The following is a 24,041-nucleotide window of genomic DNA, read 5'->3' as shown; positions in this document are numbered from 1 at the left end:
TGGAGTTATGCTGCCTTGCCCTCGCGTGCGCGCCGCTTGGCTGCCTCGGCTGCCGAGACCTTTGCGAAGAAGGCGCCGATACCGGCGACGCCTACGAGGAGGAGGAGGGCTGGACCGCGCACGGCCCACTCGCGGGGCGGGAAGAGGTCGTGAAGCGTCGAATCGGGGGCGACGAACGGCTGGTGTCAGCTAAAAGCCGAGATGGTAGCTGATACTGGCCAGGTGGGTTGGGGTTGGGGTTGGGTGGTTTGGGAGGGAATGGAGGGGGGGGAGGGGGGGGAGGGGGGGGGAGGGATGGTGGGGAAGGAGAGGTGGGGGGAAGGAACAGCTGGATCTTCGAGTATAACGCTGTTGCAGAGCGTGTTACGATGCTAGCTTGGACTGGCAGCCGACAGCCGGCCCATGATGAGCAGCCGCAACTTGACCCCCTCCCAAGTGAGCCGGCACTCACAAGTAACAGTGCCCAGGTTGAGTAGTATACGAACACGATAGCGGCAACGAGCAGCATCGCCGCGCCGAGCGCCTTGTCTGATGTTGCCTGGGGTCAGCTCACAAGGAACATGAGACACACCATTCTTGATAAAGAGTGTGGTGGTTGACGAGATGGCTCAGTTGATGTGGAGGGTAACGGTGGAGGACGGGATGTTATTCCGTCCCCCCTGCTAACCTCTGCTAACACTCCCTCAAGAGCGTTGCGCGACATGCACCCATCTTCCCCCCGCCTGAATAAGATGTGCATGCTATGAAGTCTATTAATGCTATGAGTGGTATTTGGCGGTCAGACTCGATGGGGAGCTAGATGACGCACTAGTGTACGGACCAACGGACTCCCGCATCGCCGTATCGGTCGCCACACTCCGCCCAGCCCCCCTACGCCAGCACCTCGCGAGATGCCTCCCTCCGGTCCCTCCTAGCCGCGACCTTGCGGAACAACCACACCAGGTTCTCGTACACCACGAATGTCGTGCACGTGCCGGGCAGGATGCGGAGTGCGTTGGTCGCCAATCCCTTGTAGAAACCAGGCAAGCGCTCGCCCCGCCATGTCTGCTTAACAACGTCGGGGATCGTGAGACCCGGGGGCCCGTTCTGCCGTCAGCTCTGTCATGTGTGCCTCAACGATCCGCACCCTGCTCCGATGCTGGAACCCCTTCGTTTCCTCACGGCCCAACCGTCCGCTATCCACACTCCGCATTGGCTCGCTCGTGACTCACCTGGATCCGCGCCCGTACCACCTGGTACGGATACGTCAATGCAATAGCGACAAACTTGGACGCTCCCGATGCAAGGATGTATTCCGTATTCGAGAGTTTCTCGTCCTCGATGGACCATTTCCGGCCGGCCTTGACGAATCGACGATGTTTAGCGTCAATCCGTCGCCGCTTCAGGTCCTCGTACGTTGCAAACTGGATGGAACCGTTTGATACACCGACGAGAGCGAGGAGCGAGCCGCGATACAGCCCCCGCCAGCCTTCTGTCTTGTAGATTCTGCCGAGCGTGTCTGGGATCAGTTAGGGAGGGAGGGGGACTCACTAAGTAATCCCGAGTATGCGTGCGGGTCGTGCGATGGGGTTGCAAAGATACGCGTCTTGGCTACCCAGATCGGGTTGGTGAGCATTGCTGTGATGGCGCTGGCCTCGGCTGCTGCCAGGAGGTGCTGGCCTCCAGTAGTGCGATATGTCGGGTCACCGCCCTGCATCTGCTGCTTGATCATGTTGTAGCTGGGGTCAGCGTTCGCGGTTTCGCTTCGGGGAGGCTTCTGCGGCTTGGGGCTATCTTCTCCGCTCGACCAAGGCGGGGCTATCTTCCCGCCCCACTCAGTCCCCCGTTGTTGTCCGCGCTGCGTTTCCGGCGACGCTCGCTACTCTGCGATTCACGCGACTGAAAGCAGCTGCTGCTTCCCACTCGCACTCGGTGTGCTCGTGCTCAGACTCACAACAGAAAGTACAACCCCCACGAACTCGCTCCGCCCACGAGATTCGGTATGAGGCCGCGATACAGCCCTCTCCACCCGTCTGCGCGCACCGCATCCGCGAGGGCATCATACACGCCTCTCCCGAGACGGTGTTTTGGCGCGTTGGCATCAGCCAGTTGGAAACGGACTTTGACGAGGTCGAGTGGGTGCATTACGAGGGTCGCGACTGTGCCCGCGCCGAAGCCTGCGACAGCATGGTCCTGGGGTGAGTGAGTGAGCGCACGAGCGGAGCGAAGGCCGGAGCGAGCGAGGGCCGGAGCTGGCAAACTAGCCAGCAAGCTAGCCGTCCACAATCGCAGAGGCCGGGCTGCGTGGCAAGCTCGGCCTGCGTTGCCTAACGGTAACTTGACTTACAACAGACGCATCGCCAAATAACGATGGCTGGGCCGAGGGTTGGAGGTGTGGTCGTTCTGGAACAGTCTCGGGGACGGTCTCGCTCGTCGTCTGGGGCGTTGAGGAATTTGGGGTGGACATAGCGTGTAGAATGGAGGCTCGGCGCTGTCGTGCGCCGGCCGTGGAATCAAGGGTGGGAGGTTGGGAAAGATTAAAAGGTGTGAGGAGGGATGTTAATGTTGATGTGATAGCCAAAAAGTTGAAGTTGGTGACGAGTGTGCGGATCGCGGGAAACACAAAGTGGTCAGGCGGATCGGCTAAGTCCCGCTTCTCCGCCATCCGTCAATCTACCAAACCCATCAAAATGATCAAATGATGCCAACAATGATACAACCATCCCACAATACCGTCAGCCAGCATTGGGGAATACTATAGGGACGTATACATGCACGGTCTACAGTCTATGCGTGACGCATTCCGCGCGAGTGAATATTCACTCGACGGGGGCTGGGCGGCTACTTGCCCAGCGTGGCCTCGCGGTCCATCACCCGCTGGTCGAGCTTGACCAGGATCACCGTCCGCTGGGGGTACTGGTCGGTCGCGACCGTGTGTGCCGTGACGCGGGCAGGCTGGCGTGAGCGAGAGTTGGGCGTAGGGAGCTCTGGTTGAGGTTGTGAGGGATGGAGCAGAGAATCACTCACCACGTCGAGGCCGTCAAGCACCCCCTCCACGATACCGGCCGTGAAGGCCTCGCAACTCAAGCCGCCCATATCCTTTGGCACCGAAATGTACTGTGTCAAAGGCGGCTGGTTCATCGTAATCATGTCTATCGTCAGCTCCCAACAGACCGTATTGAGCAAACGTACACTCGTCCTCTCCTTCCACACTGCGCTCGAGTCCATCAGCTGGCCGCCCGAAGCAGTACCGGTACACCTGAGTGTGCACAAACTGGAGGATGGGGATGAGGCGGTGTTCCCGGCGCGGGTCCTGTCGTCAGCTCAGTCAACTCCTGCCAGCTAGACCCACCTTCATATTATTCCCTTGCGCCTGTCGCACCAAAAGCAAGGAAAGGATACGCTGGCCTGCCTCGTATCCCAACGCTGAGAGGCTGGCGTCAGCTTCATTCATGAGGTCCAGCTCACCGCTTCTCGAGGTCGTTGACACTGTCGACGCGGGACTGGGAGTATGAGATGATCTCGGCGAGCATGAACGCCCATGCAGCGAGGGATACTTCGGATGTACGTGTGCGGTTCAGAGGCCGCTCGAGAATGTTGGTGCTCGCATTGACAGGGAGTGATGCTTGTGGGGAGTGTCTCGAGGTCGAGGCGAGACGCTGTTGCGCGGCGATGGTGGAGGAGGATGTGTTGGTACTGTAGGAGTAGAGGGAAGCGCTAGCGGGTGTTCCTGGGCCTGCAGACATGACAGCGGAGGACGACATTGCGAAAGGAAGTTGTCAAGGAAGGTCGAGGTCGCGATGATGTTGACGCGATGATATCGTGGTGGCACTGACGATTGCGGGGAGACGAGAGATCTCCGCCGCGTTTTGTCACGTGTTCAGCTACGTATTGATCGGGTTTGTCCGTAAAATTCACGTGGCGTTTTGATTCCGTGTTCGCCTATGCCGAGGGATTATTAGGTAGTTTGGAAAGTGATCACGCAAGAAGTTTGAGTAGAAGCGTAATACTCTAAATCGGCATTCCCGGCAAAGGGTGGGTTAGTAAGGACACCGCCATGTGATGATCTCAACCGGGTCATTTAGTTGGTCCACAAAGTCCGCCAAGTAAGCAACCGTTAACAACCCCCTCCCCTTGCCTCTCCTCTCCCCTTGCCCTCTTCAACCGAGTAACCTGACCATTAACTTGGATACACCCTACAACAACAGGGAACAAGACGAAGGGGAAGGTTAGAGCATCCCATATCCCATATCCCATATCTCCCATAGTCAAACTCACTCTCTCTCTCTCTTGCTTGCTCGTGCTCTCTCAACATCGTTCTCTCATTCCAAACAGCTCCATTCACACTAACAAAATGCACTCAAACGGCGGCTCCTCTGCAGGTATGTGGCTTAAGGAGTTACACATGACTTCATCACTCCATCACTCGCTCACCGCTAGGAACCTCGAATCCGTTTGCCGCCCTTATCGATCAGAACGTTGCAATCCTCCCACACTTCACCTTTGAAAGTGGCGTCACACTCAACAGTGTCCCCGTCGCCTACAAGACCTGGGGCCGCCTGAACGAACGCGCAGACAACTGCCTGGTCATCTGCCATGCTCTCACTGGAAGCGCCGACGTCGAGGACTGGTAAGGAAGGCGAAAACCGATGGCGTGCTCACGATTCCACAGGTGGGGCCCACTTCTAGGTCCGAACCGTGCGTTTGACCCAACTCGTTTCTTCATCTTCTGTGGAAATGTCATCGGCTCGCCATACGGAACAGTCTCGAGCGTGACAACCAACCCCGCGAATGGCAAGCCGTATGGCCCAGAGATGCCTGGCAGCAGCATCAAGGACGATGTACGGTGAGTTTGCTGTTTGCTGTGTAGCCTACGCAGCCTGTACAGCCTGTACCCTCTGTGTTGCCTGGGTCTGGCACCCAACATTGGCGACAGTCATTGGCGGTGCGAGCGCGTGCTCGCGCTGTTCGGTAGCGAGCCGGCTCCGATCGCCTCGCACCATATCTGATGCTAATGCTAGCTTGCATTTCTCCGTCCTGCAGCAACTGGGCGTCAAGTCGATCGCCGCCGTAATCGGTGGAAGCATGGGCGGCATGACTACCCTCGAATGGCCTCTGATCACCCCGCCTGGCTTTGTGCGCGCAATCGTGGCGCTCGCAACGTCTGCGCGCCACTCGGCATGGTGTATCTCGTGGGGCGAGGCACAACGCCAGAGCATCTACTCGGACCCCGACTACCTTGACGGTTACTACTACGACACACCCCATGGGATCGACATGCACGCACAGCCCTCGCGCGGCTTGGCCGCCGCGCGCATGGCCGCGCTCCTGACCTACCGGTCTCGCGACAGCTTCGAGTCGCGCTTTGGGCGCAAGACCGGACAGGGGAGGAAGAACAAGCCGAACGGAGGGGTGCGCGTCATGGGCGGAACCGAGACCACCAACCCTCTCGAGCCGGGCGAGGTCGACATCCGCTCTCATCTCTGGAAGCAGCACAATGACGGACATCGGTCATGGGCCCACTCAAGTCAGCACAACTCGCGCGCTCCCTCCCCACCCAGTCCAAACGCGTCGAACCGGAACAGCTTGGACATGCCCAACGGCTCCAACATAGACCTTGGCATTCCCAGTGGAATCGGCGCTGGCGTCCGCCAGCCAAAGATCTTCAACGCGCAGTCGTACCTCCGCTACCAGGGCGACAAGTTTACCTCGCGTTTCGACGCCAACTGCTACATCCACATCACTCGCAAGCTCGACCAGCACGACCTGAGCCACCCCTCCGTCTTCCCGGGAGGTGTGAGCCACAACCTGCCAGCCGTGATTGCCGAGGACGACGTCGAGCTCGAGCGCGCGCTGCACCACGCGCTCTCTCTCGAGCCTCCTGCCCTCATCATCGGGATTGAGTCCGATGGCCTCTTCCAGCCAAGTGAGCAGCGTGAGCTGGCTGCCCACATCCCCGACGCCGAGCTGGTCCTCATTCCCTCTCCTGACGGACACGACGGCTTCCTCCTCGAGTTCGAGGCGATCAACGGCTGGGTCGACGGCTGGATGCGCCGCAAGCTCCCCGAGGTGTTTACGCAGCGCGTCATCCCCGTTGAGGAGTACGAGGCGGCCGAGCAGGACGGATTTGCCGTCAAGAAGGAGAGTCTGTTCGGCGAGGCAGAGGCCGACGTCACGCGCTGGTAGGTCAGTCCAATCTGGCTTGCCTAGAAAAAGTTTGTGGGCCGCGCTTCAAGTCGCGGCGTCCGGTTCCAACATCGGATTGTTATGGGTCCGGTTCCAACATCGGGTTTCTTGCATAGTTTAGCATCGCCGGTCCAACATCGGGATCACCGGTCCAACATCGGTTCAATAAAGCATCCAAAATTGTACAATTCTAGAATCATTTGCATGTCATCTGTGTAACGGAAGCGGAGCAAGGGCCAGCGATCCAGCGAGCGTACCGACTGGCGTCCACTGGAGGGCGCGAGCGAGTAGCGTGAGTGACTCGAGCGAGTAGCGTGAGTCACGCGAGTGCATGTACCGAAATCGCAAGGGTGTAGGCGGGTGGTGCACAGGCTGGTCCATGGTCCATGGTCCACGCTTGGCTTGGCTGAGGCCCCCTTATAGCTTTAGCAGATCCAGGCGACTCGCAGTATTCATACGTTCATACCGTAACTCAACCCTAGGACCCACCAGAACCATGCTCGAAGCCATACGCAATACATACATGATCTATCTCCTTGGTTCTAGTAGCGGTGCGCGTTGCATGTGATCGCATGGAATGATGTTGGCGTGGGGATTACCGCAGCATCGAGCATCGCGAAGCGTCGACGCCTACTCCCACGCAGTCTTGGCACGCTGGCGCTTGGCCTGGTGTCAGCTTCGCAGTCGGGAGGACAAGCTGCACAGCCAGTCTCTTCAGTGCCTCCACGGTTAAGCAGTTGCCCGATTCCGCAGGAGCAACTCGGCGGGATCATACACCTATTCCGCCAGCCCAGCACTTCCTGACAGAGGCCTCCCTCCTCTTCCTCCCCTCGCCTCCTTTCCTGCCTGCCATTCCTACTCCCCGCTATCTCCCACCCACCATCTATCACTTCCCCTTCCCCCGCCGCTGCCTCTCCCCTCTTCTCCGCCTCATCCCACCCCCGTCGTCCCAGCTCCCCGCCCTTCCTTCCTCCCCTCCTCCTCTCCTCCTCTCCAACATTCGGACTCCGTTCTCCCTCCATTCCCTTCCTCCATCCCCCTCTCTCCCTCCTCTCACCAACCAAACCAAACCCCGCACCCAAACTCACCTTGCGATCCTCAACAGCCCGAGCCTTGACGGCACTCTGCTCAATCCGCTCAATCGCCTTCTCCCGCGCTGCGTCACTAGCCTTCTTCTTCTTCCCCCGTTTAGCCTTCTTCGACACCTCAATCTTCCCCCCGGGCGTAATCATAGTCGCAGGCAAACGCTTATTCTTAGCCAACTTGGCAGCCGATACTTGGCTCTCCTGTCCGCGATGAGCCTGTGTCGTGGCCTTGCGTTGTGCGACTTCGGCGATTTGCGCCTGCATGGCGGTTTGCTCGTCTGTCATTAACTCCCACTCCATAAAACGGCCGACTCACTCGACATGGTTGTGATTGTGGATGGATCAAAACATGAGATTATGATCGTATGAGATTTGAGGTTGGGTGGGTGGCCAAAATCCACCCAGGCACCAAGCGGAGATCACACAACCCCGCTTACTTCGCCTTGCCCTTGTTTGCCGACCGAAGTCTCATCTCCAATCTTCCCATCATCTCCTCCTACCGACCATGAATCCCCCGCGCGGAGCAGCCCTCTGGCTCCGCCGCGCCCGCGAACTCGTCTCAGACCTCCAAGCGCACGCGAGCGCAACGTCTGCGCCAGCGCCATCCCCACCAGCTTTCAGACCACCCGACTGGCTCCGGCCACCATGGGATCCGGCCCCCTCTCCACCGCCTAGTACCACCAGTCCCAGCAATATCCCAAGTAATGCTGAACGATGGCGGAACGCCTACCGTTCGCCCGCACCACCAGCATACCGCCTCCCTCCCCAACAACACCACCATCCCCCGCCGCCCTTCCCGGCTCCGTGTGATGAACCGTCTTGCGGACATCCCGTCTCTGCTGAACTGCAGGGGAAGAAGAGTGATGATGAGGCGGGCGCGCAGATGCGTGAGGTGCTCCGTTCCGTCGCGCAGGTGAGTTCTCCTCTCATCGATTGCACTACCCTCTTCTCTCCTCCCACATCTCCTTTCAGCCCTTCAACCCTTCAACCCTTCCCTCCCTAGCCCGTCGCCCCTTTATCCGCCAACTGCGGCCAACAATCCCCATCGAACCCCCTCCAACCGCCCTGCTAACACCAGCCCGTCGTCGTGGCCGTCGCGCGGACTGATAACGAAACGACACCATTCCACGGCGCGACGCTCACTTCCTTCGCATCTCTCACGCTCGAACCACATCCCCTCGTCGCGTTCTCCCTTCGCCTCCCGAGTCGAATGGCCGATTGCCTACGTCCTCCTCCTTCCTCTCCTCGCACGAGCGGCGAACCCGTCCCAGCGCATCTTTGTGCCCCTCGAGCCGCGCCGACACGTCTCACTATCAGCTTGCTGGCTGGTGATAACCAGGGCGTGGCGGACGAGCTTGCTACACCAGGTATCGACCACTCGGCCATTTTCCGCAGCGATGAGTGGGACACCCGCGATCCACCTGCGCTCAAATCAGCCGTGGGATGCCTCGAGTGCCAGGTGGTGCATAATCTCCCACTGCGGGATGTTGGTGGCAAGACGAGTAGCAGCAAGGAGGGGAGCGAGCTGTTCATCTGCCGCGTGCTCAAGGCTGAGCGGTGCGAGGGGGCTGATAGCCTCGTGCATTTCCAGCGCGACTACTTCTCCGTACGCAAGTGAACGACGCGAAGACGAAAACCAAGCTCGGGACGAACAGGAACGTCTTGATGATGTATTTGTAATGACATTAGGTAGGCGGTACATGCTCGCAAGCGCGGAATGCTATACAGACAACGACAAATCAAGAGTGCAGGCTACTTTGGACGGCGCTCCTTGGCCTGCTGGCGGATCTTGCTGTCGTACTGGTCGCGGTTGTTCCTGCTGTCAGCTTGATGGTAGTGGCCTAGCTCACTTGTACATGGTGTACGCGTCAATCTGGGCTGGGTCGCCAATGTTAGCGTGCTGCAGCAGGTCCTGGATGCCGAGGACGATCTGGTGTAAGCTAAGTGGAGGCTGAACTAGCTCACCTGCTTGATGCTAATCGCCGGCTTCCACGACTTCTCCTCATCTAAGATGGAAAGGCAGATTGTCCCACTGGGGTACACGTTGGGATGGAACAGAGGGGGGCTGAACTTGCCTGCTGTCAGCGGCTGTAGCCTACTCGTGCCGTAGCATCTAGGCGCACAACGCACACTTTGGAGGCTTGGTGGGATAGTCTGCCGTCAGCTTCATGCGCAAGTGGAAAGCTCACCTTCGGGGAAGGTCATGACGACACAATACATGCCACCTGCCCAGTCCGTCTACCGTAAGCTTTAACTAACGCCAATAGCGAACTCGGACTCACAGCTTCCTTGCCAGGGATTCCGACGTCCCATACCATCATGTTGAGAGTTCCGTCCTCCTTCTTCTGTGGACGCGCGTAGAAGCCCTGCGGTCAGTCCAGTCAGCAGGGCGCGTACGAATGGATGGTCCTTGCGCCACTGCTTGCGCTCCTCTGTAAGGCGCGCCATTGCGAGGGATGACTGGAGTCAGCTACATCAAAGGGTCTTGAGCTGACCATGGTGTCGGTGTTGAGGTAGGTGTATGTCTCAAAGGTGAAGAAGATGAGTGTGTGATGATGAGAGTCTATTTGTTCGCTTTGACTGTTGATGAATCTTGGTACAGAGGAAGCAGTACCTAACCCCACGTGGGCTTAAGTACTCGGGTATACAGTGGAGATATCGATCGGCCACCGCCCCTGGGTGTGGAGACTCAAGGCTGGGGAGACTGGGGAGCCTCGGGAGACTGACACCGCCATTCATTGTTCTCGTGATTAGCTTGCATCGATTGAACAACTCTACTCCTCTTCACCCTCTCATGTGCGCATGATTGCGCTCCACACTCATTCCATGCTCCTATTCACGCTCTTTTTCGCCCTCGCGGCCGCCGTCGCGCCTCCCGAAGCAAGCGACGTCCTAGAGGGCAAGCCACAGGGATACTGCAGCGTTCGACGACCCTAGCTAGACGCGTCTGACACCAGCCATCCGGACCCATCGAGGCCACCAACTGCGCGTACGAGACCATCGAGGGACTCAACAACGAGCTCTTCCCGGCCGTGCATGACCTCGTGTCCTTTCCCTTCTTCAAGTACTACAAGGTCGACCTGTACCGCGAGTGCCCGTTCTGGAAAGATGACAGCGGGATGTGCATGAACCGAGCGTGTGCGGTGCAGGAGGCCGACGACTCTGAGATTCCCGAGAAATGGCGGGCTAGTGCTCTGTCCGAAGTACGCTTGCCCGACGCCGAGGAGGCCGAGGGCATGGCAGGCTGTTACTTCCGCAACGACGACTTTTGCGCAACGGACGACGACGCCAGTCCTGGTGAGGCGCTTCCGAGAGGCGAGGCACTAACGCTAGGGGGCGTGTATGTCGACCTCACCCTCAATCCTGAGCGATACACCGGCTACGCTGGAGGCAGCGCGCACGATATCTGGAAGGCTATTTACCAGGAGAACTGCTTTGGACTGTCGGAGGCGAGCATCGCAGATGCCAAGGCCGGGCGGGGACGTAGCGTCGCGCCTCCCTCATTTGGGATGGGCGCAATGGGCGATGACATGCAGCGGGCTGGTCTTGCGCCAGCCGAGACGTGCGAGGAGAAGAAGCTGTACTACCGCGTCATCTCTGGTGAGCTTCCCAGCGCAAGATCGTCACGGACTAGCTGACCGCAGGCCTTCACGCGTCTATTGCAACGAGCATCTGCGCCAACTGGCTTGACCGCGAGACAGGCACCTGGGTCCCGAACCTCGACTGCTTCATCTGGCGCTTGGCCAAGTTCCCTGAACGACTCGGCAATGTCTACTTCAACGCCGTCCTCCTTCTGCGTGCTGTTGCACGCGCCGCACCATACTTCCACGCATACGATATCGCGATCACGCCCCCATCTCTCCGTTTGAATGAGGGTACTGCCCGTGGAGCAGTTGACGACGCAACCCGTACGTCCTTTGAGAGGCTGCTCGCGCTCGCCGAACGCGCCGACATTGCGTCGAGCTTCGAGGAACGCGCATTCTTCACTGACCCCGACGCGCCAATCGTGATGCAGCAGTTCAAGAGCCACTTCCGCAACGTCAGCCGTATCATGGACTGCGTCGGCTGCGACAAGTGCAGGATGTGGGGCAAACTCCAGGTCTCGGGCTTCGGCACCGCCCTCAAGATCCTCTTTGCGCTTGACGAGAAGGACTTGAACCCAGAAACCAACCCCGACCTCCTGCGCCGCACAGAGGTCGTTGCACTGTTCAACACGCTTCACCGCGTGGCCGAGACATTGCACTCGGTAGCCAGTTTCCGGGAGATGTGGGCTGAGCGGATCGCGGCCGAGGCTGCGATCGCCGCGGAGAAGGAGAAGCGGGAAAGCGACGAGCTCGCGACGACATCATACTCGTGGGTCGCGTCTGGCCCGGGAGCACTCGGCACTGCCGTACTTGCGATCCTCGAGGCCGTGAGGCGCCACTGTCGCGGGTGCGTCGGTGCCGTTGCCCGCTGGCTCGCATCTACCCGCAAGACGGAGCTGTAGTACTATCTTTACCTGTTGCACTTGTTTCAGTATCAGCGAGGGGTTGAGAGGTGCACCATTCTAACGCACCCTGTGCACTTGGTCAGTACTCGTTAGGGGAGCTGCGGATATACTGCCTTACTACTTCCGATATCACTCACTTTCCCACCACGTTTGTGTTGCGTCACCATGGCACAGCAGTTACTACAGTGCCTGTCAACGCTTCGCACACTCCCGTGGCTGCTGGACGGGACAGATCGATCCGCTGCAGTGATTCAAAGCATGTATTACCCGAAACCAGCACTTGTTGTATGGTTGGATGGAGACAAACCACAAATTGAGCACCGCGATCAACTTTTGACATGCACACTTTGGCATGATGCACTCCACTGGCTGGGTAGTTCTGCATACATGGTTCGGGCATGGGATACCTAGATGCAGTGCTGGGATGCTGAGATGTCACAGTCGTGGGCGGGGATGTTGAGATGTCACAGTCGTGGGCGGGGATGTTGAGATACCTCGTTGTGGCGGGAAAGGAGATGTACAGGATTGCAAGCTATAACCCAGTCGGGATCGTCAGCAAACGGGCGTCACTGTACAGGTGGACTTGAATAATGGTCGGGCACAGCAGATGGTGCTCTTGTGGCGGGTCACTGGATGTGTGGCTCGTGTACCAGCTCGACGTGTTGACTGGTATCCCAGGACGTATCGTGAGTCACCTCCCTGGTGATACAGTACATGTGATCTTGCCGACCTGGACGATCCGCGAGTTGATCTAGTACATTGTGCTTGGAACATGTCGATCTTGTCAGCACAATACACAACACTTCACTGCCTTGTCCCCAAGTAAAATATTAACTCCTCCTTCCCATCTCTCTCATTCACTCACTCTCTCATTTGCTCACTCACTCAGTCTCCACCTCAACCTCACACCTACTGACCCACCCACCAACCAAACAAGCAAACCGTGCCTCGCCCCCATTGAGCGCACTACAACAACGGGCCCTGCCTGCCCTGCAATGACAGAAACCACTGCCAGGCAGCCTGCGAGTGACCGTACTGCCACGGGTGTGGCTACCTCTGTTTCTGCTGTGACCACTACGAGGCGGAGGGTAAGACATCTTTAGAGGTTTTGTGTACGCAAAACAGCCTCGAGGTTTACGAGAAACAAGTTATTCATTTCGATAGGAAGAAATTCGATAGCGGGGGAATTTAGGGAAGACAAGATGAAGAAAGTGAGACGACCGCTTGGGGGAGGTGTAGCGTGCAATGTGCAATATTGTGCATTGTTTATATCCTACGTTGTCGGATCAACGACGCGGACGCAGCACCTTTAACATGAGGGAGAAAATGTCTAAAACTGTAGGAGTTGGGGAGGTCGGAATCGGGCTGGAGGTCTGCGGGGTGCGGCAGTCGTCGTAGCCTACCGTCTCCGATAGAGAGAGGTGATTAGGTGCATAGAATGGCAGTCACGGGCTAGATAGATGCACTGCAAGATATCAAGGTACGGCAGCTGGACGCAAGGCTACGTGGAACGTGATGTTTTAAGACGAGGCAGCTTCGAACACAAACATGGCATTCACATCGCTATAGCTTAGTGGAAGAGCGCGAGGCTCATACTAGTATGATCACCTCGAGGTCCCAAGATCGAGACTTGGTGGCGATAACTGGCCCACTTGGTCTGGTCGCACCTTTTGTTTGCCTCCTTCGGTGTTCCACGTCACGCACTCGCTCACAGCCTTCTTGTCTTCTCCGCACTGATTGTGCGTCACCTCAGAGCAGCTTCGATTTTCACCTGAATGTTGCAGCCCCTTCCGCCACCTTTTCTCATCGCGGCCTCCGACGGTGGTGGAGCTAGTAAAGACAAGGGGGCCTCGCCCCCATACCTTGTCTTGGGTTGTCACATGATCGCATAATGACCATCCCATACAGTTGATTCGGGGGCAGAAGCATGTTCCACGATTGCCTACTTCTAATGCAGGCACGGTCGCATGTTCATTGGCGAAACAGAGGGGTTTCGCGTTGGAAGTGGCACTTGGCATCCTTTTGGTTCCCGTGTTCTTTCCACTCGACTCGTTCGACGGAATATATGAACCTCGCTCGACGCTGCCTTTCCACTCATCGCTCCAACGCACCATGTTCACCAACGTAAGTAATCCCGCGATTTCTCTGACCCAGACTAACAACCCCACCAACGAATCCAACCCCAACATCTCCACCTGCGGCCGCCCAGAGTGTGCCTGTAACAAATGTGGCTGCGTGTAAGTTCAGACAGGGGACAGGCTGATGACAGGGCTCTGGGCGGCACGTGTATCTGCACCCCTGGCTGATTCCTATCAGCAGATAGTCAACAACTCGAGCGGCAATGACGTAGCAGAAGAGGAGAATAGCAGAGAAGTTGGAGTAGACCGTAGAAGATGCAAGAGGTGATAGTTACATGCGCGAGGGCATTGTGGCCACCTTTCCCTGTTGTGATTACAACCCATCATCCGGCTCATCGAGTCGTTGTTGCGCCATCACTTCGGGTAATTCAACCCGCTCCCACTGCTATCCCGCAAGTCTAGTGGCTATTGTCACCCGGGGATATGACGCCCGTTCCTCTCGGAAGACGCGTATGTCCGAGCCCATTTTCGCAGCTGAATTGATGCGACGTGGACATTACACAGTCACTCGGTGACCTCCAGTGACTATCCAAGGCCCCACGCTTTGTCCTCCTCCTCCGACGTCACGAAGGCGAACCAATCACTTGGACGTTCTGCATTATCTACAGCCGCATCCGTGCGTAGGATCCGCCCCGGTCTGTCACCCGTTGCCGGTTCCCCATTATCGGTGTTCTCCTAGGGAACCAGTGCGTTCTCAACCCCACAGATTCACGCGTCCGTGCAAGAATTTGGCGTCTACGCGCCCGGCCTTATCCGACAGACATCCACACAACCTCATACTTTCCTATGGACCACACACAATGTCTGGCTCCACAAACCATCGTTCAGAACGTGACAGCCAGCCTTCGCTGCCTCCCTTCAGCGCTAACTGCGTCATCGCAACTTGTCAACTGGTTCCCAGTGACGCACCAGATTCCTCTGTCAACTGGTTTCCAACGACTCACCAGATTCCGCTGAATACTGGGAGTATGTGGTATTACTCACAAGGCGGACTCGCACCACATCGCGTGCAATAAGACCACGCCACTTCTCTCCACACAGCTACCACTGGCACTCACGAGAGCCTCTCCGCACCAACGACGAGGCGAGACCAGTCCGAGTCTTCCCCAAAAGACATACGCCACTGTCCGTGCGCCACCTATGCCTTGGAGGCGAGTAACCACGGTGCAAAGTGTGTCAACTCAGAAAAAAGTATGAGACTTTTCTACCAGACTGTGTCGAGCAATATATAAGGCCTGACCTGCCTCTGGCTCTCACCACGACAGTTTACTCTCAAACTTCCAGCACCCGCCTCCAAAGCCCAACCCAGCCCAACCAAGAGCCCAATCCCTCACGCTTTCAAAGTACGTAACACCACTTGGGTGCTGACCCCAGCCCACTCACGTAAAAAATGTCCCACCTCCCCGGCTCGTGCTCGTGCTGCTCCGGCTGCGGCGGCTGCGAGATTCACTGCGCCTGCCCCCTCCCTCCCCATTGCGGCTAGCAACACCGTAACCAAGAGCGGTGAGCGACTTGAACACTCGCGACGATCCGCTCAACAACGCCGTAACAAGGCGAGCTGCCCATATCGGTGCGGTTAATTCAGGAGAACATTAAGGCGTTGTAGTCGTACATGGTAATGGATCAGTAAGAGATATTGAAAGGAGGAGTGGGTACCTTTAGGTTCTCCGTGATCAGGGTCTCTGTGATTCATCGTGGGGCTTGTTGTCACAGCTTTGGGCGTTCTCCAACTGATACACGGCTCCGAACTATATGGATAGATGATGTTAACGAATCCTGTTTAGGAAGTAACCCAACAATCGTTAGTTATTCATCCTAAACGGCGGATGAAGGATGAGTGAGGCGATGAAGAGGGTGTATAGGCAAGAGTTCAATCCCTCTTTGTAGCCGGCTCCTAGCCGCAGGACGTGTCGAGGAAACTCCTCTTTTCAACTATTAACCTCCTGCCGCAGTTCTACTCGACTCGGCCTCACAGGACAGTGTGCACGATCCCCCCTTACTCAGGCCGCCATATCCGGACCAGCTGTCATGTGGCGTAAATTTTCATGTACGGGACGTGCAGAGAGAGCGGGGAACAGCCCGGGAACAGCCCGCCGAGACCAATCGGACACAGGATGGCGTCGTTTGGTAACAGAGTCTCGAATGATCAGTCGCCGGAAAGCAACTACCGATGAGGCTAGTCCGCATGGGCCGCCATCAAAGCAGTGCAGGCGGAGAGAGGACGGTGGCGGGGCTGTGGTTAGGTCCGGGCGGGGCTATGGGTAGGCGGGGACGGTGCTGTGAAGAGGTCGGAGCGTGGAGGCGCACCGACGATGGGAAGCCTAATCCGCAGCCTGACCCGCAGCCTGACCAAGAGCCGAACCAGTTTTCTGCTTCCACGCTGAAGCTGCTCGAGTATGATATGGGATACGGCTTGATGGTCCAGAAGCTAGCCAAGATAGCACATGGGCTGTAGCGGTGGACTCCGCACGGTCCCACCCAAACATCTTGCTCAATGGCCATCACGACGCCACCCTACTGGGACTTTATGCCTGATTGGCCCAAGCACCCGTCTTCCTACACAACTGTTTGCAGATCTAAAGTTACCTCTTGCATACGGTGTTTATGCATCTACCACATTCCGAACCACTCTTGCAAGCTCCATCACTACCCGGCCTGGGGTTTCCAACGATCCTCTTCTTCCAACGCTCACTTCCAACCAGCACGAACCAAGTTTCAGCACCGGAGACTCCTCCAGAAGCGGTGTTCCAAGTGCTGTGTATACGGGGACTAGGAGCCCGGCGGTGGTCGACTGTACCGCGTTCATGAGTCCACACCGACCGAGCCCTAGGATGTCGTGGACCTCTCCAAGGCTTCTTGGTGAATAACTGTTATAAATACTTTGCTCTAACCCACTCTCACTCCTCACGCTCTCACGCATTCACAATCCCACACTACCACACAACCACCACAACCACAACCACAACCACAATCACAACCACAATGACTTTCAAGCCCCACCCCGAGGACTGCGAGTGCTGCCCCCGCTGCCTGGAGTGCAACGTCCACTGTGACTGCCCATGGGCAGACCAGAGCGACGACGAATCTGGCAACGTGGCCGATGATGAGAGCTCGGACGGCTCGGACGACGACGGGAGCGACAACGTGGCCGATGATGAGAGCTCGGACGACGAAGGAAGCGACAGCGACGACTAGACGACTAGCGCTCGGGAATAGGCACAGTTGTTGTTGTTCTGATGCACGTTCTTAGGCGAGCTGTGTTGAGGAGTGAGCGAAGTATCAAAGCTGCGGCAGGTTGCGATGTCCGTTGGCGAGTTGCGCCTAGCGCGCGTTGGACCAGGCAGGCTCAGATGTGTGGCCGCCGTGGACTGCACTCAAATTGCCGGTGCCCAACACTGGCATCACCCGGATCCGGGTACGACGAATGTTAGGGAGTCGCGTTGTCCGACTGTTTGACTCGCAACCTCGTGCCCGGGTCCTTGTCAGTAGACAAACGCATCTTCTCCCACAAATCCACACACTATCTCGGCATGGTTAGTTACGTCATGTCACGCCCACACGGCTGCTCTATCCCCTGGACGGCAACGTTTGTTGTAACCTGCCGACGCACAGGCCAACTTGAGCGACAACGACGTCAGTAGTAAGTTGAGTAGCAGCGATGGAGGACCAGGTGGCCGAGTGTTGTGAGTTAGTCGAAAGGGTTCGATCAGCGCAGCGAGTCGTCGTTGTTGAGTAATGTACGGGTTACATGTCTAGTGCTTACACAGTGCCGGCAGCATCCTGGCTCTCATCGAGGTCGTATTCGGGATACAGAGGAGGGAAGTTCTCGAGGGGTTTCCTGGTGTCAGCTAACAATCACGACTAAAGAGCCGCTTCCTTCTGGCGTACCCAACATGCTCGGGCCGACAGACTTACTCGCGCACCTCCCACACGTCCTCCGAGCTGGGCCCGACGCGACGATGTGCCCACCACTCGGCGCGGCGCTTGATCCACGCCTGTCGCCGCTCTTCCTCGTCTTCGCTCTTCAGGCTCATGCAGTACTTGAAGTCATCCCACTTGGGTGTGCAGTCCTTGAGGTGGCCAAAGCGGTAGATGGCACGCACCTGCGGCATGAGGGCAGCGCACATGAAGAACTGGTCGCTGGGGTCAGCATATTCCTGGCTTCCTTTCCGCCCTCCACCGCGGCCAGCATGCGCTTCCGAACGACGCGTCTTGTTCCTATCCGTTCTCTTGCCTCCAATCCTCAGCCTCTTCTCTTCTCCGCTCCTAAACCCAGTCAAGACAGCCTTGTCCCACCATCGCATTTGGTGTCCACTCACAACAGGGTCATGCAAGTCGGCACGTCCTGGAAGGTCGGATACTGAGGCGCCTGGACCTTCTCCTCGTCGACCAGCGTACGCTCGAAGCGAGTGAGCGTCGGGACCTCCATGACCTCCTCGATAGGGGTTGGGGTACTTGGTCCGGGCTCGTCTGCGCTCCGCCAGAATGCCCAGCGCATGATGTCGTCTGCTTGATCAAGTTTAAGAGATGTTGTGACGCTGGCAACCACTTTTCGGCTTTGATCCATTCTGGGACGGACATGTTAGGGATCTCCGCTATCCAACTGACGACGTCGCCAAACCAACAGAAATGGGGACATGATCCACATCTTTATCATCCTGACTTCTCTATCCTCCCCTTCTCTTCGCCTCTTCTTTTCTTCTCCCGTTTGCTCTCAACGAGGACCTTCGTCCTTGAGTTGAACGCCCCGCCATGTCGTTCCGCCCTGGTGTCGAGACGATCCGCTTTAGGCGGCCCACCAACAAGCCCGTCGAGAAGAAGGAGCCCGAGAAGGACCAGTTTGGTTCACTGGCTCCGCAGGGCTGGAAGAGGCGTCACCAGGGCTTGCTGCAGGACCAAGTTCGGAGGTGAGTTATCATCACACTTTACCTCATCCGGAGGCTCTCTCTCAGTTGAAGCTGGACCGATGTCTGCTGTAATCCACGCCGTCCACAATGTATCTCACTCCATTTCCCGGCCCAACGATTGGTTACAAGCCGGCGTGGGTCTACCAGTTGTGATTACTGGGATCTGTGCACGACATGGAACATGAGGCTGCGTCCGAGCGGCAAGGGGCACCATCTCGGACGCATTGTTGGCCGAGCCCCGCCGAATTCCACTATCAGCTCGCCTTACCTCCATGTGGACATGGATAGACAGCTAATCGCTCAGGCAGCAGAATGGGCCTATCGTCCCCTCGTTCTCTGTGGCCCTCAGACTGCTCCTGCTTATACGCACCACGGCGGCGATGTACGCGATCATCTCGGACTGTGACGAGGGTGAGCTGCGGCGCATAAATTCCCCTGACGCCAGTCTTCAACTTCTACGAGCCGCTGCACTACTTTGCACACAACAGCGGTTTCCAAACGTGGGAGCAGTCGCCTCAGTACGCTGTGCGCTCGTGGTTCTATGTGCTCCTGCACGCGCCATTCGCGTACTTTGGGCCTTGGCTGCTCGGCCTCGGTAAGAGGCAGCAGTTCTTTGCGCTGCGCCTGTTCCTCGGCGCTATCTCGAGTGCGTGCGAGGCGGCGTTCTTCCGCACCGTCGTTGTCACCGTCAACGAGCACGTCGGCCGTTATCTGCTCTTCGCGATGGCCCTGTCCGCCGGCATGTTCAACGCCAGCGTCGCATTCCTGCCTTCGAGCTTCGCAATGCATGCCAACATGCTCGCTGCGTCGTTCTGGTTCCACCCCGCGACGTCGACCAACACGGGCGTGAAGCGCGCATTCCTCGCCACGATTTGTGTGGCTGTCGGTGCCATTGTCGGCTGGCCGTTCTCCGCTGCACTCGGCGTCCCCTTTGTCATCGAGTATGCCCTCCTTCCTGCCGGCGAGATCGTCCCATCAGTAGGTGACGAGAAGCTGGCCTGGAGCCAGAAGCGTCTGAGCACTCTTGTCGGCGCAATCGTTGTAGCTGCGATTGCCGTCGTCGTTCCCACTTTTGCCGTCGACTCGTGGGCGTACGGGCGTTTCACTTTCCCCTCGCTCAACATTGTCCTCTACAACGTGTTTGGTGAGAATGGCCCTGACCTCTACGGCACTGAGCCTTTCTCGTACTACTTCAAGAACCTGTTCCTCAACTTCAACTTCTTCCTCCCACTCGCGCTCATCGCGCTCCCTGCCCTGGTGGTCACGTACCACTTTGACTTCCGCCGCCTCGGCAAGACCCAGATGAAGCCTCGCAACGGCGAGACGAGCCCGTACATCCTTCTCGCCCTGCGCCTCGCTCCGTTCTACCTCTGGCTCGCGATCTTCGTCACGCAGCCGCACAAGGAGGAGCGCTTCATGTTCCCGGCGTACCCGTTCTTGTGCTTCAATGCGTGCGTCTCGATCTTCCTCATCCGCGGCTGGTTTGAGACTGCATTCGTCGCTGTTACCAAGTCGCCGTATCGTGCGGGTCAGTCGGAGATGTTCTCGTGGTTCACCTTATTGGCGGTCATCGTACCGTCGCTCTTGTCGCTTGGTCGCATTATGGGACAGGTCAAGTTCTACGGGGCGCCGACGGCCATCACCAACCACTTCCAGTACACGACGCTGCCGTCCGTCCTGGAGGAACTTGGGTACAAGCCGGTCTCTCTCCCGTCCCAGCGCCCTGAGGACGACCCAGTGTGGGACCTCTCCCCTTTCGAGGACATGGAGGACCCGCTCCGCGTGTGCTACGGTGCGGAGTGGCACCGCTTCCCGTCCTCGTTCTTGTACCCGGAGGGCATCGACGTACAGTGGATTGAGGGAGCGTTTGACGGCATGATGCCGCGCCACTGGGACAACAGCAGCGCGTCCACGGGCTGGTGGCCACGTGACGAGACCCGAGCCATCCACCTGGGCCGCTTCAACTCGGAGAACAAGGCCAGTGCTGAGCCCGGCACCTACGTCCCCGTTGACACCTGCAACTACCTCGTCACGCTCAACCTGCCATCGCAGCCGCCAACCAAGGCTGAGCCGGACTACATCTCGGACCCCGCGTGGGAGGTTGAGTTCTGCACCGAGTTCCTGGATGCAGCGAGCTCGCACGGCTGGGCCCGCTGGATCTGGCTTCCGGGAGGTGTTGGCGAGAAGCAGCGCGTTTACGGCCAGTACTGTCTCCTCAAGCGCGCCGGGGAGACTGAGTAAACCCATGTTGCGCACGCCTGCACATCTTGCACATTGCCACACTAATCATAGAGGCATAACCATCTTGCATGCATGAATTCACTCGAAATGGGGTATTGGGAAATGTTACGGAAGTCAAGTCCCTTGAGGACGCAGAATGTGGACGATGGAAGCTCGTTGGGAGGAAATGAATGAATGATGGGCTTATCATGACCTTTTGACAGCGTCTGAACGTCTTTGGGCCCCTCTCAAATGCCGCTGGCCGCTGGCCGCTGGCTGGGCGCTATGATGAAGTGTCACCTTGTCATCTTGTCATCTTGCCATCTCTAACGAAAGGGTTGTTGTGGACGACCTCCACCGCGCGGATCAATGTCCGCTCTTTCCCGGCCCGGTAACCAACCCTCCACGCGATGCGATCGTTCCCCAATTTGTCTTGTCTTCAACATTCACACTTTGCTCATTCAACATCTTCAAGTCTTTGGGACAAACATGTCCCTCTTTGGCTCCTAGACAGACCATGCGCCGTGCTCGGGTGCGCAGCTCTTTCCCTGACGCGCCCACACTGACCGCAGCTCGACCCCGCCGCGCCTACTTCCTCGGTGTCAGCTCGCACGACCTCACACTCTCCTTCCCCCTCCGCTCCTTCCATCTCCCCTCTCCTCTCAGCAAATCATCTTTCCTCATCCTCTCCTCTATCCCCCTCCTTTCAGCAGACTCCCCCTTCCCCCACCATGATACCGCAGTACAAGTTCCAGGCTTCCGACCCACAACACTTGACGATGGGCGACCGGAGGGATGGTGATGACCGCCGGAACGGTCAAAAGCACTACATCTCCGAACTCACTGTCGACATCCCAGGCTCAAGGAGGCGTACGGACACTGAGCCCCCGCCCAGCCGGTGGGGCACTTTAGAGTTCAAGTTCTACATCGCGGCGTTCATTATCGTTGTGCCGCTGCTTGTGTGGTCGCCGATCAATGTCAGCTCACCTCACAACCCCAACTATCCTTCCTACGCAAACAGATTGTCGTCGGGATGGTTCATCTTCTCCGAAGTCGACGACAGCGACCACCAGTACCACACGTTCCGGTCCGGCTTCCCCTCGCTCGTCGCACTCGCCGTGGCCTTCCTCATCCCTTCCCACCTCTTCCGCAAGGCTGGCTTTACGAGCGCAGCTGCACGCGCGCGCTTTGTTGTCACGTTCGCTCTCATCATGCTTGTGGCGCTGCACGGCATCAGCGCGCTCAAGGTGCTGGCGATCCTGGGCGCAAACTTCTGTGCTGCGCGGGCACGCAAGCCTGCGGCAGTCGAGCGCGCGTGGCCGTTAATCGTCATCGTCGGCAACATGTTGATCTTGTTTGCCAACGAGAAGTTTGACGGGTACCACTTCTCCGCGATCCATTCCGAGCTTGGCGCATTGGATGACCTCAAGGGAGTATATCCGCGCTGGCACGTCTCGTTCAACATCACGATGTTGCGCATCGTCTCGTTCGCTCTCGATTACCATTGGCGGGCGCAACCGCAGTCGACGCCGCCAACAGACCAGAGGGGCCGGGCAGCCCAAGCACATCCCGAGGCCGACTACAGCTTGGTTAACTATCTTGCGTACACCCTATACCCTCCGCTGTACATCGCCGGTCCGATCATGACGTGCAACGACTTTGTGTGGCAACTTCAGCGCCCGCTCGACATCACCAACCGAGAACGCATCAAGTACCTCATCCGCTTCGCCTTTTGCATGCTCGCAATGGAGTCCATCATCCACACGATGTACGTTGTGGCGATCAAGGACGCGCGCGCGTGGGTCGGCATGACGCCCGCCCAGCTCAGCATGATCGGCTTCTGGAACCTCGTCATCGTGTGGCTCAAGCTCCTCATTCCATGGCGTTACTTCCGCTTGTGGGCCCTGTTCGACGGCGTCGACGCCCCAGAGAACATGGTCCGCTGCGTCGCCAACAACTACAGTGTCCTCGGCTTCTGGCGCTCCTGGCACAGGAGCTATAACCTGTGGATCGTCAGGTGAGCTGAGGCAAGTAAACTCGAGCTGACATCAGGTACATCTACATCCCTGCTGGCGGTGCCAAGCGTGTTGTGCTCTCGACCTTCCTGGTGTTCACCTTTGTTGCCCTCTGGCACGACCTCAGCTTCCGCCTGCTGGCCTGGGGCTGGCTCGTCACGCTTTTCATCATCCCGGAGATCACCGCGCGTGCGTTGGTCCCAGAGAAGAAGGTGGGTGTCAGTAGAAGTGGGAGGATCCACGTCCTCTTCGGTTGCTGCACGGAAGCTGACTCCAGTACGGCGACAAGTGGTGGTACCGGCACGTCGCGGCGATAGGTGGCGTTGTCAACATTCTGCTGTTGATGGGCGCCAACCTTGTTGGCTTCGTGCTCGGCCTCGACGGCATGCAGCACCTCCTTCACGAGCTCGTGACGACACCGCAAGGGTGGGGATTCATGGCGTTCGGGACCAGCTGCCTTTTCATCGGGGTACAGATCATGTTTGAGTATCGCAACGACGAGGCGCGGAGGGGAATCGATAGGAGGTGTTAGATGTTCGGTCGACTTGGATTTCCGGTTGTGCGTGAATACGCATATGCACATTGTTATGGCTAGCCTCGAGAGTTCGAGTATCGCAAGTTGTTCTGGCTGAAAGTCAATCGCACGTACAGGATGTTGCAGGATGAGTCTTCAACCGATCGGGCAGCTAAGGCCGCCATGGTGCCGCTGGCCCGAGGACGTGATGACAGCCTTCGGGCCGAGGTCGTTGTCCCGGATCTCTGATTCCTTCAGGCCGTCATTGACCGTGAAACGGCTGGCGACGCTGAGCGTAGCGCGGTAACAGTTCCCCAGGCCCTCTGAGCAATCAATGCGCAAGTACGCCGGGATAAGTCGGCCCCCGTTGCTGCCGGGGGTGGGGTGGCCGCATGGTGTCTCACTTGAATCCCCTCTGAATCCCCTCGGACCACCAGGGCCGTCGTTTTCGACATGTCCGAGTGGCCAACCCAATGTTCATCCTATGTGCATTTGATCATTTTTTCCA

At 57.8% G+C, this 24,041-nt stretch overlaps 11 protein-coding genes across 11 annotated transcripts; 5 read left to right on the top strand and 6 right to left on the bottom strand.

Annotated features, from left to right (window-relative positions):
* Positions 1–5: 5 nt before the first annotated feature.
* dpm2 (uncharacterized protein) lies at positions 6–574 on the bottom strand (the record flags this gene model as incomplete). The annotated part of the gene is made up of 3 exons (XM_060601266.1): positions 6–179; positions 452–538; positions 572–574. The coding sequence occupies 3 exons, from the start codon at positions 572–574 to the stop codon at positions 6–8; spliced, it is 264 nt and encodes an 87-aa protein (XP_060457777.1).
* Positions 575–870: 296 nt separating this feature from the next.
* Positions 871–2,446, bottom strand: FLX1 (uncharacterized protein; the record flags this gene model as incomplete). The annotated part of the gene is made up of 5 exons (XM_060601265.1): positions 871–1,086; positions 1,212–1,498; positions 1,531–1,718; positions 1,934–2,172; positions 2,327–2,446. 5 exons carry the CDS (start codon positions 2,444–2,446, stop codon positions 871–873), a joined length of 1,050 nt encoding a protein of 349 aa, XP_060457776.1.
* Positions 2,447–2,820: 374 nt separating this feature from the next.
* Positions 2,821–3,743, bottom strand: trs31 (uncharacterized protein; the record flags this gene model as incomplete). The annotated part of the gene is made up of 5 exons (XM_060601264.1): positions 2,821–2,934; positions 3,007–3,131; positions 3,172–3,292; positions 3,332–3,413; positions 3,448–3,743. 5 exons carry the CDS (start codon positions 3,741–3,743, stop codon positions 2,821–2,823), a joined length of 738 nt encoding a protein of 245 aa, XP_060457775.1.
* Positions 3,744–4,333: 590 nt separating this feature from the next.
* Positions 4,334–6,165, top strand: MET2 (uncharacterized protein; the record flags this gene model as incomplete). Its single annotated transcript, XM_060601263.1, has 4 exons — positions 4,334–4,361; positions 4,420–4,609; positions 4,652–4,825; positions 5,001–6,165. 4 exons carry the CDS (start codon positions 4,334–4,336, stop codon positions 6,163–6,165), a joined length of 1,557 nt encoding a protein of 518 aa, XP_060457774.1.
* Positions 6,166–6,795: 630 nt separating this feature from the next.
* On the bottom strand, positions 6,796–7,573 carry CcaverHIS019_0501360 (uncharacterized protein; the record flags this gene model as incomplete). Its single annotated transcript, XM_060601262.1, has 3 exons — positions 6,796–6,831; positions 7,254–7,528; positions 7,567–7,573. The coding sequence occupies 3 exons, from the start codon at positions 7,571–7,573 to the stop codon at positions 6,796–6,798; spliced, it is 318 nt and encodes a 105-aa protein (XP_060457773.1).
* A 182-nt stretch (positions 7,574–7,755) lies between these two features.
* CcaverHIS019_0501350 (uncharacterized protein) lies at positions 7,756–8,868 on the top strand (the record flags this gene model as incomplete). The annotated part of the gene is made up of 2 exons (XM_060601261.1): positions 7,756–8,163; positions 8,329–8,868. 2 exons carry the CDS (start codon positions 7,756–7,758, stop codon positions 8,866–8,868), a joined length of 948 nt encoding a protein of 315 aa, XP_060457772.1.
* Positions 8,869–9,002: 134 nt separating this feature from the next.
* Positions 9,003–9,748, bottom strand: hus5 (uncharacterized protein; the record flags this gene model as incomplete). Its single annotated transcript, XM_060601260.1, has 8 exons — positions 9,003–9,066; positions 9,101–9,180; positions 9,216–9,325; positions 9,381–9,404; positions 9,440–9,488; positions 9,533–9,616; positions 9,648–9,710; positions 9,746–9,748. The coding sequence occupies 8 exons, from the start codon at positions 9,746–9,748 to the stop codon at positions 9,003–9,005; spliced, it is 477 nt and encodes a 158-aa protein (XP_060457771.1).
* A 328-nt stretch (positions 9,749–10,076) lies between these two features.
* On the top strand, positions 10,077–11,736 carry ERO1 (uncharacterized protein; the record flags this gene model as incomplete). Its single annotated transcript, XM_060601259.1, has 4 exons — positions 10,077–10,172; positions 10,208–10,547; positions 10,584–10,850; positions 10,895–11,736. The coding sequence occupies 4 exons, from the start codon at positions 10,077–10,079 to the stop codon at positions 11,734–11,736; spliced, it is 1,545 nt and encodes a 514-aa protein (XP_060457770.1).
* A 5,900-nt stretch (positions 11,737–17,636) lies between these two features.
* On the bottom strand, positions 17,637–18,375 carry CcaverHIS019_0501320 (uncharacterized protein; the record flags this gene model as incomplete). Its single annotated transcript, XM_060601258.1, has 3 exons — positions 17,637–17,715; positions 17,793–18,017; positions 18,197–18,375. 3 exons carry the CDS (start codon positions 18,373–18,375, stop codon positions 17,637–17,639), a joined length of 483 nt encoding a protein of 160 aa, XP_060457769.1.
* Positions 18,376–18,629: 254 nt separating this feature from the next.
* ALG9 (uncharacterized protein) lies at positions 18,630–21,025 on the top strand (the record flags this gene model as incomplete). Its single annotated transcript, XM_060601257.1, has 3 exons — positions 18,630–18,784; positions 19,089–19,195; positions 19,230–21,025. The coding sequence occupies 3 exons, from the start codon at positions 18,630–18,632 to the stop codon at positions 21,023–21,025; spliced, it is 2,058 nt and encodes a 685-aa protein (XP_060457768.1).
* Positions 21,026–21,521: 496 nt separating this feature from the next.
* GUP1 (uncharacterized protein) lies at positions 21,522–23,551 on the top strand (the record flags this gene model as incomplete). The annotated part of the gene is made up of 4 exons (XM_060601255.1): positions 21,522–21,536; positions 21,577–23,021; positions 23,057–23,231; positions 23,297–23,551. 4 exons carry the CDS (start codon positions 21,522–21,524, stop codon positions 23,549–23,551), a joined length of 1,890 nt encoding a protein of 629 aa, XP_060457767.1.
* Positions 23,552–24,041: the final 490 nt, after the last annotated feature.

The sequence above is a fragment of the Cutaneotrichosporon cavernicola genome, assembly GCF_030864355.1.
Source record: "Cutaneotrichosporon cavernicola HIS019 DNA, chromosome: 5".
Classification (NCBI taxonomy): Eukaryota; Fungi; Basidiomycota; class Tremellomycetes; order Trichosporonales; family Trichosporonaceae; genus Cutaneotrichosporon; species Cutaneotrichosporon cavernicola.
The sequence above is the reverse complement of the archived record's forward strand: the minus strand, read 5'-3'. Positions and strand labels throughout refer to the sequence as shown.